Source organism: Rhyacophila brunnea, unplaced genomic scaffold (assembly GCF_057557595.1).
Source record: "Rhyacophila brunnea isolate RB1 unplaced genomic scaffold, BYU_Rbru_1.0 scaffold_4, whole genome shotgun sequence".
NCBI classification, from domain to species: domain Eukaryota; kingdom Metazoa; phylum Arthropoda; class Insecta; order Trichoptera; family Rhyacophilidae; genus Rhyacophila; species Rhyacophila brunnea.
Window position 1 is genome coordinate 8,465,367 of NW_028233068.1, and position 18,594 is coordinate 8,483,960.

Genomic DNA, 18,594 nt, shown 5'->3' on the forward strand with positions numbered 1-18,594 from the left:
GATTAAGAATGTGTCTTATTGGTTAGACAGCGCTGATCTCATTAGCTGCAAACTGTTACATGCCGATGGGTTTACAACTAGAAAAATAAGTGTGTTAGATTTTCTATTATATGGCATATCTAGCTAAGACGGTCAAAATATTTTTTCCACGAGAAGGTGCGATATTTTATTGGTTTCACGAACCGGAACGGCGCTCCGGCTCATTTCAAGCCCTGATTTTTTATGCATACCTATGTAGGTATCTATTTACTTATCTGGGTAGGTACCTACCTATTTCGCTCCCATCATAAATTGCACATTATTTTATATTGCATAATGATAATATAATAATTTACTAAATTAAATATACATCATTATTATACTATTATTATTATAAGCAAATTTACTGTAACTTCCTACTTAATGTTTCTTGTGACGCTTTGGTTTTGGTGAAATTAAAATTTACTTAATTTTCTAATGGGTATAAAAAATGAATATGAATATTATAAAGTTTCGTATTATTTGTCAAAAAACGCGTTTTACATTTTTCGTTTATAAATACGATTGTAAAGAAATCCTTTGTTCATTGTATTTGATTGTATTGTATTATCAAAGGGCATGGATTGATAATATTTAAAAATTCCAATGTTTTTATTTGTATATAATTGCTGATAGAATATGCAAATATTTCACACCGTTGCCAACATAGCAATGTAAACATGAACATGACCACTGGTGAGTAGTGTGTTTACAAACTACCTATTCATTATGGAAAAGTTCACTGTATTTTTTAACGCGGTTTGGTAACGCGGAGCGTAAGCATAATTAATATTACATGCGATTAGTTTGAACAGTGTCAGTCTTCAATCTAATAATTATCACTTGTATTTTATTAGCTAGACTTATAGCTCCGAGTGGGTACCTATTCAATTAACAAAGGCCGAGTGATAATCTAAACTGATATAATATATAATATACACAATACACACTAATATTAAAATGGGGATAGATCTTAATAACATAATACCGGAATAATATCTATGTAGCTATGCAATTTTGTTAGGTGTTTTATTGTAAAAAAATATAGTTTGATATAAATTCACATGAATTTAAGCAAAAGGCGAAGAAACTAATATTCACTCTATTTATATATTTTTTAATCAACTTAATTAAAATATAATACGTTTATCATACTAATTCAACTCGATAAAATAATATTGTTATGAATATGAAACTAGATTCTATTTTTTAAACATACTGCAGCTGTCAGCAGCTCTCAACATTTAACAAAAATGATGTTGAGAAAGAAAGGTTGAGTGGCAATTGTTATTGTCACGATCAATAAAATTTTATAGTTATAAGGGATTAAGCATAATATTAATTATTGTCATGTACGATATCAAGTCAGTCGCTCCATGATAAATTATTGGGTTATTTTTTTTTATTACAATATATTCTGATTTAAGGGGGATCCTATAATATAGGCGTAATATAGCATATTATGCTAACAGAAAACCTAGCAGAAAAATAGGAAGCTTGCAATTTGAGATTTTTTTTGATAATTTACAATTTTAACTGTATTAATTAATTAATAAATATGTACCTATCTCAGTGGTCTCCAACCTTTATGTTACTACGCCTCCCTTTAAAAAAAATCGAGTCTTGGCGCCTCCCCCCTTTATTTCATTAAATAATACAGACACTTTTTTAACACACAAGTTTTTACTACTTACTTATATCAAATTCATTTTTTAATTAATTTTTTTTTCATGCGACGAATGAGCTTGTTTATTACCACAATCAATTTTAAAAGAAGTCAACCAAATTCATCATCGTTCATTGACAAAAATTAATGGATTCTATCATGAGCTCCACATAGTGAATAGGGCCCACAGGCCAGGATCTTTCACCCATATTTTAAAAATATTTAATAGCCCTGAAACAAAGCAGCGCCGCAGGCGACTTTTTTTACTATTAATAAAATTATATGAAAAATGCATTAGCAAACTAACCAAGAACTCAGGAAATAGATTTTTGTTTGCTTCAATATATCTGGCGTAGAAATCATTTAAATGTGGAGACATGTATTATTGTTATATTATATTAAAGAAATCACGTCAAAAACAATTTTTAAAAAAATATCACACCCTGCCTACACGCTTCAGTTGACACTTTAGCTACGAGTGACATTTAAATTTGAGGTTATTGTTTTCATGCAACCAGCGGTCGTTTTGTGCATTACCGAAACAGAGCGTTTGCAAAAGCGCCATTTTAAAATTTCTCCGCTCCAAATATTTTTTTAATAGGATTTAAATATATTTATTATATATTAAAATAAACATTCATGCACTGAATTTTTACTGTTACGTTAAGATATGAACTTTTATTTATTTGTAGATATTATGGTATAAAAAATAATTTATTCAAAAATTTTGGCGCCTCCCCTGGCAATAGATCGCGCCTCCCCTGGGAGGCGCACCCCAGGTTGGAAACCGCTGACCTATCTGACAACATTAAAAATATTTTATTTTTAAGTCAAAGTAAGATAAACTTACAATTATTATTAATGTGAATTTGTCACATATTTGGTACATAGGTTACGTTATTATAACATTATTTTTTTGGTTATGTTTATTATTACAATTTAGTTTATTAAGTTTTCAATGTTTACCGTTTAGATTTTTGAGTACCTAATTCATAGTTTTAATATTTTTTATGTCTATTTTAAAAAAACATCGATTTTCATATAAAAAATATAAATGTGTATACCTAACTTGAAATCCTTTTTATTTATATCAAATCGAGCTTAAATATTGGGACCATACCTAAATAAGATTTCATATTCTGGGATAGTCATTTCATAGCGTTCAAACAATCTTTTCAGAGTGATAAAAATGCGTTAAAAAAATTATTGGACTATGCATTATATTGCCTTCATGTTTGTTGTCAATCACTGAATATTTTAACTATTTTTTTTTTAATTGTATAACAACTTGAGAGCCATTGGTTTGTGGCATTTTATTTTTGTGTAATGTTGGTATAGCTGGCGCACTGCGGCTAACTTCATTCTGCTCGCTCCAAAACAAGAGCCCCCCGTGACAGACAAAGCAAGCGAGTATCAAGGTAATCAATTTTATCAATCCGACGAATGCGCACGGCCACTCCCAGTTCGTCAGTCATCACTACACAATTCAGAATTCTACGCCTCAAAACGTGCATCAGTCATTTTCTTCGCTTCAATTGTCGTGCGGGCCAGTTTTTCTAATGCCAAAAAACCCAACTCCCATTCGATCAATAAGCTTGTGTAATGTTCCTACCACATCTGTTAAGTGCAAGCGGAACTTGTACCCGTAATGCGTAATGGGAGCTGCCCATTTTAAATCCTCATTCAATTCAGTTTTTAAAATCTGTGTTATATATTCTAAAGTGTGGAGTTAACGAGGAAGACTAAGAACGATCCAATATACAAAATAAAAAAAATGTAAGTCGCATGATTTTTACTAGCAAGGTTATTTTAAGGGCCTTGTGCGCGTGAAGGTTTTTTTAGTACTACATGGCATATTACGCATTGTTTGTGTTTCGCAACTGGTATTATTTCTTTTCATATCGTGTTCATTTATGAATACTGCATACTTGATCGGTCTCCGGGCCGTGATCACACGAAATCGTCGCTAGAAAGTGAGTCTTGGAAATTTGCATTTTGAAGTTGGCAACAGAATCTTAAATGAACTTGTGAAGAATTATTGAGACATTTAATCCCTCGCTATATTATATTTAAATTTGCTTGAATATTAATGTCAATGGTGCCTTAGCAGTGTCTGATAGATGATAATATCATCTTACATCATCGGAAGCAATCAATATAGTGGACACCAAATATAATAATACCTAAAAAACGGCAATAAATCACCGTCGCTGGGAACAGAACATTGCAATATTTTTTCAAAATTATCCCGAAAAAATACGTACAAAGTTGGCAACAGTGTGTGTCACATTCAATTTTTTTTTCAGCTGTCACTTTCGACGATAAGTCTTGATAATACTATTTTCCGTAAAATTAATGCGCGCAGTGGCCGACGCGAGTGTGTTTGTTACAAAATGGTGCAGTGAGGACGAGCATAACAAGTTTGGAGACATTTGATGAATAAGTGACGGATTTTGTTGGTGAATTTGCTTGTATAATGAACTGCGGCGGTGGAGGTCACGGGTCCAGGCGGGGGTACGGCAGGGCAGGGGGCGGCGGCCGTCCACCCAGAAGACATGCCAGATACAAGGAATACTGGAACTTCAGGTAATGACACTGAATGACCCTCTTATCTGTCATATCATTAGTTAGTTTATCTGACGGTTTTTAGATTGCTTTCTGGTGTACCTATTTTGGGCTGAAACGTCTTATCAGGCCTGAATAGAGACACAGCAGAATAGAATATTTAATTTTATATTTACTTAATCTAAAAATAATGATGCACCACATTGTTGTACAGGTGAAGTAGTAAATCAGGTACAAGTCGGTTATGGGGAATACAGCGGCATTGAAAATAGCCGATATACGGGATTATTTGTTAGGTTAACCTTACCTAACCTAACTTAACCGAATCTTAACTAACCCAACCTAACAAATAATCCAGTATATCGGCTATTTTCAATGCCGCTGTATTTCCCATAACCAACTTGTATCGTAAATCACTGTTTCCACTCTCAAGAAAAAAGATAATGGTCTATGCAGTGCGTAGCTATCTTAACAATCATTAATACGAAGATTGGTTGTTAACCATTCATTCAAACTATCAAATCCCTACGCTACTTTTCTTGGTCGTACATTCATGGCTGAGGATCATGACCATTTTTTAATTTTGTCATCCTTTGAGCGACCAAGACTTTCCATTTCATCTCGATCTTCCGCTTCTCTCAGGCTTCACTTGGTTGCTCCAGTGCGCAGGCGCTCTTCCTTTGCTTCGCCTTCCCTGGAGGCCACCCAAAACCACCAGTTTTTCCAGGTTGTCTGGTGCGCGCCGGACAATATTTCCTTAAAACTGCTTTAGAAAATGTTTAGAAAAAACATGAATTATACATCTGGGATGCGAATCCGAAATCTAGAGCAGAAACACGTATTTTTCTACTTGTATACATTGACTTACTAATTGACACGGGATGTGATAAATAAAATGACTGTCGTAATTGACACTGCTCATAATTAATATTATGAAATTTTGAGGCGCATGACTATACAATTTCCCAGGTTGGTTTCATTCCACCAATCCGGCACCCCCACATGAAATTTGGCTGCAGTTGCCACTAAATTAATACTGCTATACATATGAAATAAAATAAATACACGCATCAAATGTGGGTTTTAATTATTTTTGTGATTGTACTTAAATAAAGACGGTTTTAATGACATTATAATCTGCCCTGAAATATCTTTAAAAAGTGATAATATAAATGGAGAAACGTATGCGCATAATAAATAATTATATTGCAATACATATTATGCCCAAGTTGGTCGAGCAGTTACGCGTCAGACTTATAATGTCACAGGGTCTTGGGATCGAATTCCGGGTCTGGCAAATTCTGGCAATGTTGTTTTACCAGAGTACGGACCTAATAAGTTGAGCAAGTGGCTAACACCATTTCTCGTAAAAACAAAAAGCCTCTTAAGCGGAGCACTGAGTGGAAGCAAACAGACTTTTTTTTACAAGGAATGGTTGTTGGCAGAGCTCAAAATGGACCGGTTAGTAAAATCCTCGATACTGCAGTTTTGTGGAAATTTTATAAATGACATTCTGGTTCGTGAATACTAATTAAATATTAAATTCATTTGCATTATATTTTTATTCTTAAAATTTAATTTAATTAAAATTTTCCATTTCAAGCACTGGTTTTTGGCCATCCGCCCATCCCACTGGGTTATTGTTCAGGATCAGACGATCATTGATAAAGTAACACTATAGTTGTCAGGCGTGGGATTCAAACTCGTACCCATGGTTTCAGAGACGGACAGTCTGGTGCTCGTGGAGCTAAAGTTAGTGAGACAGAAAAAAAGTTCTGAATAGAATTTTACATTAATCTTCATCTTGTTATAAGTCATAGGCTCTGTTTCTATAGTGGAAGAATTAAACCGTGAACTTGAGCAGATTGCGATTTTTTCTAGTGCCCATGAATTATACAGACCAACTTTAATTAATGTCACGGATACTGTATCCGACAGCTCTTACATGAAGACTATTACATCGTTTTCTCTGGTTCGGTTCCGCTTAAACTACGTCTTATTTTCTGTCAAAACTATCGACGTTATGTGGTATGTTTATAATCAAATTTTTGCAAAGTTGAGTTCCAGCAATCATTCCATCTTTTGGGAGGTGTGGTAGGGGCAAGATTTGGTCAGCAGGTCTTTTGTGGATTTACAGTATTTGGAATTCTAGTTATCTGACCACATTATCAACATTTCTCGGATGATCTCTTGAGGGTTTTGCCTGCGTTGCTTCTGAGTGTTCCCATTTCTTGGCTTTGCGACATACATTTAATTTGATCTGGCCTCAGCCCATATGTTATAATATATTGATTTGAGGCAGGTATTATAAATTCGTGTTTTGCTGTCTTTGTTTTTTGAAACAACGTCTCATGTACATCTTGAGATGATTGCAGATTTATTTACTTACCGCTTAATTTCACTATTAAGTTTTTGATAACCGAGCAGATCCGCCTCCAGATATCCGAACTGTATAACTAACTGCTCTATTGGTGTATCTTTAATCATCTTGGTGGCTTCCTTGAAAATGTTTGTTTTTCACAATAGAATAATGCCACCTTATTTTTTTGTGCTGCTGTCCATTGAAATCTGTGGAGCATTCTTTGAAAGTCGTCTTCTGATTCTGCTATAATTATAGCATTGTCTGTGTATCGTAAAATGTTGGGAATTCGCTTATTCATTAATTACTCTATATAGATATTAAATTGAAAATAGGTTTCTTAATCGGCAACTTTCTTTTTGACATGGTTGAAGAAGGAAAACTGTATTGTCAGCTGTAAACACGCTTATCTACGTTATAATCTACTGTTTTATTTTTGGAAACATGCCCTTTGTACTTACATATCAATGCGCTTTACAAATGCATTGTACAATCTGCTGCACGTTCTGCTGATGGATATCATGACAATGATTGTCGTCTTTGTCTCTTCCCTGGGGGTAGTTTCTTGGATGCTGTCGCACACTACAAAGCCATTGTGTGTTAAGAAAACGATTGTTGAATCATATCAATATAACTTCTTTGTCTAAAGGTGATTAGTCAGCACTCATAAACAGAAGATGGTGACTGCTGCGATTTGTATGATTTTCAATTGGAAACTGTCCAAGTTGTATAATCATATTAATTATTGTGTACTTCTTGAATTTTTGTTATATTTTGATTTCCCAATTTACTTCTATATTAAGTATAATATTTAACAGTACATCTATTCATTTCCCTATTGAATTTCAACAGCAGTTGGTTTGGTGGTTTATGAAAGGTTTTCATACACGGTTGAACATTTTTTGTGATTCATCAATGATTTCCGCAATATTTCCAAGTAGGTGTATGTACTATAGTTTTATTAATTTTGTTCTTGTAAATAAATAGTAAGTATGTATAACAGGCTAAAATACTAGATTACCTAAACAAAAAGGTATTGAATAAAAAATGGTGTACACCAGTAAAGTAATGTGTCGCGGAACAATTCGCGGACACATGTTAGTTAGTTCATACATGTTAGTGATATGACACATTGAAATTTATAAATTTTCGATTTAGATATGTGTCGCTGAGTTTCAAAACCCGCTATAACACTTTTTTTGAAATAATTAAGAAATATAATATATATATCGATGGATTCGTTATTAAAATATCTACATGAAAATTTTATCGCCTCTTTCAAAATCCGCTACGATTAACTGTCATTTATGAAACAAAATCAATGCGTCTATCAATACCCGCTATAACACTACTGAAACATTCAAAAACCTTTTTAGTTCAAAAAGTTTTTATTTATTTTCTCAACATAATGAAAAACTGTTATAGCGAGTTTTGAAACTCAGCGATACATTCGTCGCCGTAGATGTCAAGGGAGCCAGTCCACAAAATCATAATGCTGAGAAACATGCACTCAAAGATTTTGTGTGACAAAAAAAAAACGTTTTTTTATTGACCTTTTTTGTTTTTCAAGATATAATGGTGAAACTATCAACATAGAATATACTTTGTGGTATTATCTTTTTATTATTTTGTACAAATAACTAAAAAAAATAGTATCTTAGAAGTTATGTGTGTTATATCTCTTGACCACTGAATATTGAAATGTACAAAAAATGTAGTCAAAAGAGTTTTGTGGGTTAAATCCATTGACCACAGCATCTTTGATGATTTTAAAATGCTTTTGTGTATTTTACTCATTTTTGCAAATTTGTGGCTTGGCTCCCTTGACATCTACGGCGACGATATATAAAAATGACTATGTCTTAAGATACAACACTATCTAATGGAAATATGTTTGCACCGTGACACAAGTAGATAGATAACATAGTGTTTTAATCCAAAATACGACTTCTCTACATGTTGTGTCGTATTACTGCACTGCTATGACAATTTTACTATGTAACAATAATTTATAAAAAAATATGTCATGTTATTAATTGATCATAATATTGCTAATTATAAAAATTGATATGGAACTGAAAAATTTGGAGGATAATATCATATGAAATTGCAGAATTGCAACGTGACGAGTCTGGTTACTCCTGTATGTTAAATTGTTAGGTATCATCTTTTTGCTGATTTTAAAATCCATTTAAAACTTGATTATCTGGCTATTAATTTGAAAGAAAGTGACAGAGAGTCTTCTGAAAAGATTAGGCCTGATATAATGTATTGTTCCGTCTGCATTGGACTGCGTATACATTTTTTTAAATTATTTTATGTACATGTTTATGACATAATTAACAGGCGATCTGAATCATCATCATCATCGGCACTACAACCCAAAGTGGGTCTTGGCCGCCTCCAGGAAACGTCTCCACTCCCTTCTGTCTGCAGCAAGCTCCGTCCACTGCCTCAGTCTCAGGGATGCTGTGTCTCTTTCTATACAGTCCAGCCACCGCAGTCTAGGTCTCCCGACCCTCCTTTTCCCTTCTGGTCTGTTGAAGAGAAGCCTCTTTGGTGGTTGGGTGTCTTCCATCCTTGAGACATGGCCTGCCCAACGAAGTCGCCCCACTTACACGTGTGAGACTACAGGGGGATCTTCATACAAGGCATATAGTTCATGGTTGTACCTTCCTCGCCACGTGCCATCCTCCTCACATACAGCTCCTTAGGACTCTTCTTAATATCTTTCTTTCAAAGATATCCAGCTTCCTCTCATCTTTTTTTGATAAAGCACAGCATTGCGACCCATAGGTTAATAAGGTCTGATAAGCGCGTTTTGTATAACTTTATCTTAGTTTTCTTTGAGAGGAGTCTTGATCTGAAGTGTCTCTGTAAACCGTAGTAAGATTTGTTTGCCAGAGTAATCCTTCTTCTTGGCTGATGTCGTTTTGAAAGGTAATGCGTGATCCCAGATATATGAACTCATCGACCCTTTCGAACTGATACGTGTCAATCGTGAGTGGTGAGCTTGAAGGAGCCTCACTTGCAGGCATGTATTTTGTTTTTTCTTGATTCACCTGGAGTCCAATTTCTATGGCAGCTCTTTCCAGTGCGGTAAATGCCTCTTTTAAGGCTGGTTCTCATCTTGTCACTGTGTCTATATCATCGGCATAGCCAAGGAGTTGCACAGATTAATTGTATGCGATCTGAATAACGTGGTGAAAATTTCCAGTGGGTTTCATAGTTTTGTGTCCTGATTTGTCATTCTCAATCATCGACATAATTACATAAAATCTTTAAATTGTAAAAACAAGTTGTTTTGACTATTTGATATTTAATTAATCACAGGAAGATGCAATAACGTACCTATCTAGAGATACATTATATTATATGATTTAATTTTCTTAAATTTTTCCCTTACTGTGCTAATCAAATATGTTGAAAATAGAGATAGAGCCTAAATGTACCACCGGTCCACATGTATGAAATTAGCGGTAATTACAAGTAATTTCACATTGCAAGCTCATTTGAAGAGAACTTCTATGACATTTATTTGTCAATTTTCAGGGCGTGTAAAAAGACAATCTGTCACGATGAGTAGATAAACAGCAATAATGCTACACTTCTGCATTATTATTTAGTTGACAAATCATGTAAAAGTCATTTGTAACTGCAGTCGAGTAAGTAATCACAATGAACATAAAAAAATGGCAACCATTGCGTGTGTTAAGGCTTAATTACATTGGCAGACGCGCAGACCCAACCCGATCCAACGATCCATGCCGACCGTCGTGGCCAGCGTTTTCACACTATTTGCAATTACACGCGACGATTCAATCGCGTTGGTCCTTGTTTTTTATTGGTTTGAAATAAACATTGTGTTGCTATTATTAAAATTATTGGTTGACCGAAAACTATTTCGTTAGATTGGTGGCAACACTGAACAGTATTCCCGTGCAAATTTACGTCAAAACTGAGCTGTCAAACCTAGTGGGCGGTGTTCAGATATCTTTGTACGTTCTCGGCAATCTTCCCTTGGATCGGGACGACGAAAAATAGAAATTATCCCACTTTACTCACGATCCTTGAAAAGCATCGAGAATAGATTTTGACATTCATGGCAGACGATCGGGCCAAATGCAATCTGCCAATGTAATTTGAGCTTTAGAAAACCAGAATGCCAACTGTTCAATGTTGATACCTATTTGTGGGGTTTACCAACTTAACCATGCTTCATGCGTTTGATAAATAATTCAAATGTCAACAGAAATAATATATAAGGCTCCTTCTATTTATACTCCAAAACCTTTGGTGCTAATTAATTACGTACCGTACTGTCACTAGTTTCATGATAAACCAGTATTTTAAAAGTTTGGACTCATCTGCATCATAGCGATATCAAATCTCATTGAATGAAAATTCTCCATACTGATCAGTCGACACCTCATTGGCTGCATACCGTTTAATATGCTGAACAATGAACGGTCCCGAATGCTTTACAAACTGTCAGAAATTGTGTACACTACCCGCCACTGGCCTCTTCTGTGTTTGTTGTAGATACTTAGTAACAAACCTTATCACAGAACTGGAAATAATGAAAACATTGTTTGGTTGTGATATTTATGAATATTTAATAATGAAATAATCCTTACAGCGATGGCAATGGGCGGGGTGAGAATGTGGCGAACGGCGGCGCCGGCGGAGGTTACCCTGGCTATCCGAAGCCAGCACCTCCCACTCCTCCCCACGAGAGGGGCTTCACCAGGTCCAGAGAAGACGACTGCTTGTCGCGCGGAGGAAGCGATGACATGCCTCTTCATGTTTCACATCAACGCAGGCTCAATCAGATGCAGGGTGAGTAGTCAGTCTGCCCTGTCTAAATATATAATATGCAAATGGAGCAATGGTGCTTGCAATCTAAAACTCAAAAGAATTTATATCAATATTTTTCCTTGGCTACAATTTTTCATACCCGGACAATTGCATGGGCAGATGGATTCACAAACTCATTCAATGAACTATTTATTACTTGCTGCAATGTTGAAAGTCTGGAAATTGTCTAGAAAATATATCCCATAAAAAATCTTGAGCCGAGTGGGGTGTTTTGAATACATACCTATCACCCGCGGGGTGATAGGCAGGCTTTAATTGAATTTTAAAAACTAGACTAAAAACTAACAAGCACCATCTGTAAATTGTATTCTTATTTCAATGAAAACAAAATATAAGTATGACTGACAAAGTTTAGTGTGCTCTATTTATGTCGAATCTCCACCTTTAGCCACCCGTTAATACAACCTTGTATAATAGTATTTCACTATTTTTTTATATATGCACTACATAGTACTTTGTAAAAATTGGAATAAGCATGTAGAATTTTGAATGGTATTGTGTGTAACCCACCATGATAGGAGTCAGTCGCATATGCATATATAATACATTATCCATTCGCATTTCAATATTAGACTGTCAAATTTTATTTTAAATCTCACTCAATGCAGCTTTTTTTCCCTTCTTTACGACTATCAATTGTAGCGGTCATGTAATGATTTTTGTATTTGCATTACAGTTTTGGACATCTAATTTAAATGAACAATGATCGCGGATGAATAATTTATTGATTGAGATATGAGACTGGTATCTAATACTTACCGAGGAAATCGTCGCTTAAGAAACAACACCGCGGAAGTCAATTAATTAAAATTTTGTGGGGCAAACAAAAACCGTCTCAAAAAATTGAAAATTGATACCTTTTAACACGTTGATCGCCATGGGGGTCACCGGTGACCGGCATTGGATTACGTTCAGGGGGCCATGGGGGTCACCGGTGACCGGCAAAGAAGACCTGCCTTAGAGTTGTTCTACAGCGCCAGCGGGCACGCGCGCAGTGCATTTTTCGATACGCGGTGACCGGCATGGCCCTTCTGTATATTACTGCCACTTGGCCTGAAAATATGTCTTCCCAGTCACAAAATATAGGCTCACTAATGTAAAGAATGTACATAATGAAAAAGAAAGTTTTCCTTTTAAATTCTAAATGTGTTTTTATTGATATAAAAATAAAAATTAAATAGATTTTAAAAATGTAAGTTATAAAAAATATGTAAATAATAAAAAAATAGAATAACAAAAATGATTATAAGGTATGTATACGTATATTTCCAGTTTATGTGTATCCAGGTATTATACTACCCAATTTGAAAACTTTTATTCCGTATTTGTGCCTTTTCTGTTTATTATACTATCTAAATCTAAATATAATTCCACCGCGAAATGGCACCATGCCCTCGTCAACACATATGGACAGGTGACCGGCGAAATGGCCGGCACGGCGCAATAAAATAAATTAACTTGTTGGCGCCGCGACGGACACATGTGGCCGGCACATCATAAAAACCAATATTTACGTAAAAAAATCATCAAAATGAAAAAAAAACATTATATTCTTTCATAACCTATCAAATAATACCTTAAAAACAAATAATCATTTTTTAACTATTTTATGTAAAACTAGTTGGCGATCAATGTGTTAACTTATTTTTTTTGTGTTTTTAACTAAACACAAAAAAAAATAAGTTAAAAGGTATCAATTTTCAATTTTTTGAGACGGTTTTTGTTTGCCCCAGAAAATTTTAATTAATTGACTTCCGCGGTGTTGTTTCTTAAGCGACGAAATATAATGCAAAGCTTTCAATGGACATATTTTCGATCAAACTATTTGAACTTTCAATTATTTTAATAATAAGTATATCGATGGGTTAGTGTAGGGTGCAAAATAGGAGAAATATTTCGCAGACCGCCGACACTATTTAGTATTTTGTTCTTCCTTCTTAGTCGTTCCCACATGGTTGAGGATCGTAACCACCGTGAAATTCCGTTATCTTCTGAGTGACCGAGACTTTTCACGTTTCACGATCCTTTGTTTCTCTCAGGCTGAGTGAAGGCTGCTCCCAATGAGCTTCTTGATGCTCTGCTTCGCCTCCCTGGAGGCTACCGTAAACCTCCAGGTTATCCGGTCCACGCTGAACAAATTGTCCAAAAAACTGGAGAATATATCTCAAACATATTGTCGAGAGCCGTTCCTTTATCTATAGTCTCTGAATGATTTACTGGTTCGTCCTGTGTTCTGTTCAAGAAATACAAAGCATTCGGCGCCAACACCACATCTTGAAGGCATCAATTGCTTTCCGCTCCATTGCCCTCAGGGTCCATGACTCGACACCATACAAAAATAAGGAGAAATGTTTGCACAATGATCATTTTCGTGGCAATTGAAATTCCCCGATCCTTTGATATAGTGGTAAGATGTGTCATCGAATTTTTCGCAATCTGTGTGCGCTTCTTATCTCTGCTTCACGTTCGCCTTTTCCACTAATGGTCGATCCAATCCCAGATATACAAATTCGTCCACTGTTTCTAGTATTTTCTTTATTAATTTTTAAATTTTATATTATAACAGTTCGACATAACAGACATAAAACAGTCTGATACAAAAAAAATATATCCTGGAATTTCTATTGTTAATATAAATAATCAGAAACCAATCAGTAAACAATTTGTAAATAATAGAACTTCTGGAATTTTGAGAAATGAATATTTAGTTTTTAAAAATTAGTGTGAAATCTGCTGCTGCATCTTTGCTAGAATGTTTGATAACTGTGAGTTCAGTGTTATTTCGGAGAGGTAAAGCGCTAAATTGACATCCATTGGGTTTTTCTACTTCTGACATGGGCGAAAAAGTCTTGTTACATGAATAGGTAGAAGAAAATGTGGACAAAGATTTAATGGCTTTGTAACTTAGAGATGGATAATGTTCTTCCAGTGATATCCAAAACTAAGACGATGTTTGAATTATTATGTCTGGACAGGCGACACCCGATTAGATTTTGTTTTTATCGAGTATTGAGTGCCCATGAATTGATGTCTTCCGTGAAAGGGATCATTAATCTATAGATTAGTTTTAACACTCATTTTCTGTCTAAAAATAATTAAAGTTTTGAACAAATACCCTTAAAAAATGTTGATTTGAATGACGATTTTCTTGGAATTTCTGGCATATTATGCATTTTATAATGCGCGACAACTATTATTTGCTGCCTGGCAGTTGGGAAACACTGGGTTAGTGCATAGATGGTGTGTTTATATTTTTGTTTATATAATTGTTTATATAATTGAAAATCTAAAGTGACATGGAGTAGAACCTGGATTCTAATATAATTATCAGTTTCTTATGATTAGAAAAGGCTATGATTTGAAAATGGAATGAATTAATAAAAATGAAATTTTCAAAAATTGCTATGAAAGAGGTTTACTTCGTATATAAAATGGATGTGCTCTGATAATATCTTCCTTCAAAAATTACTCCATTTGCATGACAAAATTTTGTGTATAATGTAACTCTATTTCGGTAAAAATTTGTCCTGCAATATCTGCGCACTGACCATTCGATATATGGGTGGGCCAATAAGTTAACCACTATCAATCAAAATCACTATCTAAAAATGACTAAACATTTGTGTGTGGAACTATAAAAATTGTGATTTTAGTATTTGGGGTGTTGTCCGAACAATTTGTAGACTTTGTAAGAAAGATAATATATATGTTATGCAAGTCATTCATACCTATGCCCTGCCCTGCCCTACCTTTTTTTATCAATTATATAATTTGTGGTTTGAAATTAGGTATAAGGCCATATTTTAGTACATCAGATGTCCGTGGTTTTTAATTATATTTTTGTCAATACATGCATGATATACCTTTTAATTTTAATGAAATATATCATGTAGTAAAATATATTTGGTAAACTTAATGTTGGAGCTTGCAGTTGACACTTTAATTTTGGGGAAATAACATTATGTATTCGGTATTTTCCATGATAGGTATATATATATTACGATGGTTTAATATTATATTATTATCTCATGATCCATTCTTTCTCATTTAACAAATGCTAAAGTCAATATTAAAATATCAATTGACATTAAAAATGGGGCTTGATAATGGAATGTCATTTTACATGTCTGTCTACATTGAATATTGAATTTAGTGTTTCCAATTGCCGAGTGATGAAAATCATATTATTTAATAATGAAAAATATGTTTTTCCTAAATATTTTGGCATTATTTGTTGAATAGGAAAAATGACTTTCAAGATAATAAAACTGTGGAAACTCTGATTTTCATTTTTAGATCGCAACTCAGGCATGGATCAAGCTGCTTCTGGAAGCGGAATGGAAACGTCTGTATCTGTTCACCACCATCACCATGTAAGAATATTTGTTTTTAGTTTATTATATGAGTAGTTAATCACTTTTGGTAATAGGCGTTATGTATAACATCCCTGTGTCTGGCTGGTTCGATGATGGTTTAATTTTTTTGATTCCCAGATGCAAGATACCAACCCGTTAGCAGCGTCTGGCGCTGGACCTTCCCGTGAACAGCCTACGAGGAAAACGGACAGTCCTTCCAGAAAGAGAAGACGGATTTCTAGGCACATGTCTTCAGGTCAGTTTCAAAAATAACCATTCAAATTATTAGCACAATATTATGGACCTTCAAAAACACACTCATTTCAATCCGGAGGTTGACTTCGAAAAAATAATAAATCAGCGTAATTGAACATGGTTAATTGAGATTTCAATACAATCAAACATTTCTGAAATAAACCCATTTAGGTTGTAGATATTTATCAAAGTTAACATTGATATAAACACTAAATACCGTTGGGTTTAATAGTTTTGGCACGAAAGCCATGGTCTGAGGGGTGCCGAGCGAGAGGAAGCAATGCAATAGGCTTGGTGTCCCGCGTGCAAGAAGAAATTGCATCTGTGCAGGCTAATGGTTAAATTGTCCTAAAATGTCCTTATTCTTTAATTGCAACCTATTTTGTGAGGTCTCCAATACAATAGTTAATAATAAATGAAGATTTTTTGTGATTGATTTCATTATTTATCTATCCCCATAATAGTTAGGAAGGTACAGTCTAGGATTGTGTGTGTTGTACCGTAATTTATTTATCATCTCACATGTGAAAGTAAGTCTAAAGATGTCTAAAGGATAGTAGGTACCCAACCACTCATAAGACTCCTTGTCTATATGCCATAAGGCAAAAGGAGAGTCGGAATACCTAATCTGAAGTTGTTGAACTGTGTAGAAAGAATCACATAATTCTTTAGGCTTGAAATTTACGGGAAACAGGAGAGTAATGACATTTCATTAAGGTATTAGTTATTTGGACCACTTGTTGATGATTCCACATATTATACAACACCATCGGCTTAATTTTATTGTGACCACAGCGAGTGGAATGTATCATTAGTTATTACATTGAGCAATTGCCTAGTGTAACCGAGGTAATAACAATGTAATAAGCAGTGGGTACAGTAGAATAAAGGCGCTGGGCTTGTCTTTAATACAGTCATATTCTTGTTCTTAAAGGTCTGAAGTAATTATAATTTACAAAGCAGTCCTTGCCGCCAGTTTCAATTAAACTTTGCTGCGAAATACATTTTCATTTAATATTTTTGTTTTGAATCATGTAGGTGGCGAAAGCATGTCTGTGGTGTCCATGAATGGCAGTTCAATGAACTCAAATTCGTTGGGCGGCGGAGGAGAGGGAGGCTCGGGGCGAGGCGGAGGGAACGGCGTCAACGGAAACCATTTCCTTCATGCTCCCCCGCCCCTTCTTCACCACCACCCTATGCAGTCTCAACACCATTCTCAGCAACAGCCAAGGTTACTTTCCGCATTAATTCAACATCTTATAAAATATTATTAACAAGGTCTTGATTTCGTTCTACCATGTTTGGTTGCCAATTTAGTTTTTAACCCTTTCACCAGCATTTAATTACTATTTAATTACCACATTTACATAACATGCTAATTATATCGAATGGCCAATTAATGAGGGCACAACAGCTGTGCCGTCAGCAGTGAAAATAAAATAAGTGACCGACTTGGAAGTGTCCAGGGCACAAGTCAATGAGATATGTATAATATGTGAAACAAAAAATCATTAAATTTAATTCCGAAAGTTACCATCTGTCATTGATCTGTACATGGTAGATGGCTCAAAACTGTTATGTTATTATAACAGGACTGTTACTGTTAGCAACCATAACAATAATCACATTATCCATGTTTAATTCCTGTGCACTAAAGGAAATTGAGAAGTTGCATTTCTGCACATGTTCTAGGTTAAATTGTTCGACTATAGACAATGAATTTTCGAACTTTCATCTATAGTATATTAATCACGGCAATATGAAAAATAATATTTCAAGACGTGATGTTCGTAAATCATATTTCTTAATAAAAATCAGAACTGTCATAAAATTATTGGTAATACAAGATCTTATTCTCCCCCACATATTTATAACAATGTATGTATTTTAAATGTACAGTCCTCCCTTGCGACGTCCTGGGGGCTTAGTACCTAACGGCGGGGTGGGGTCTCGTTTCCTGGGGAGAGGCAGCACCCCTTCGCAGTCTCAACAGGACAGTCGCAGCGGCCCATGGGGACAGGGGCCTGAGGCAGGCGCCTACGCTTCCGGAGGGGGCTCCATCGCCGCCCAACACTTCCTACCCAGCCCGCCTCCACCCCAGCCTCAGTCGCTCATGTTGGATATCAATCAGGTGACTATCTGTCTGTTATAAATCTGCTGCCTGTTGATTTTCGGAAGTTAACTGATAATTTTCACTATCCACATTATTTGCAGAAGCACTGACATAATACAAATGTAGTTTGCAACATGTAGTAACCTGTGAATAAAAAAAACATGTACATATGCACACTAGCCATAATTAAGAATATTTTTATGAATTATATTTTTACAAATGTCATGTATGTATTACTGAAATGTCAAAATAGCTGTTCAAGATACAGACCTACAAACTTATCTAAAGAATGGATGGGGGAGCCACTGTCGAAAACTACCCAATCAAGACTCGCAACTGGACAGAATCTGACATTCGAATGACGTTTTCAAAATGGCGTCCATAT

General features: G+C 35.0%; 1 protein-coding gene across 2 annotated transcripts in view; it reads left to right on the forward strand.

Annotated features, from left to right (window-relative positions):
• Window positions 1-3,064: 3,064 nt before the first annotated feature.
• The window catches only part of mura (ring finger protein murashka), a 29,068-nt gene continuing 13,538 nt past the window's right edge, over window positions 3,065-18,594 (forward strand). For both annotated transcript variants that reach the window (XM_085954251.1, XM_085954252.1), the window contains exons 1-6: window positions 3,065-4,270; window positions 11,248-11,447; window positions 15,783-15,859; window positions 15,980-16,097; window positions 17,135-17,327; window positions 17,996-18,227. In XM_085954251.1, the coding sequence (XP_085810377.1) occupies window positions 4,161-4,270; window positions 11,248-11,447; window positions 15,783-15,859; window positions 15,980-16,097; window positions 17,135-17,327; window positions 17,996-18,227 (930 nt within the window). In that variant the 5' untranslated portion in view covers window positions 3,065-4,160. The remainder of the gene's footprint in view (window positions 4,271-11,247; window positions 11,448-15,782; window positions 15,860-15,979; window positions 16,098-17,134; window positions 17,328-17,995; window positions 18,228-18,594) is intronic.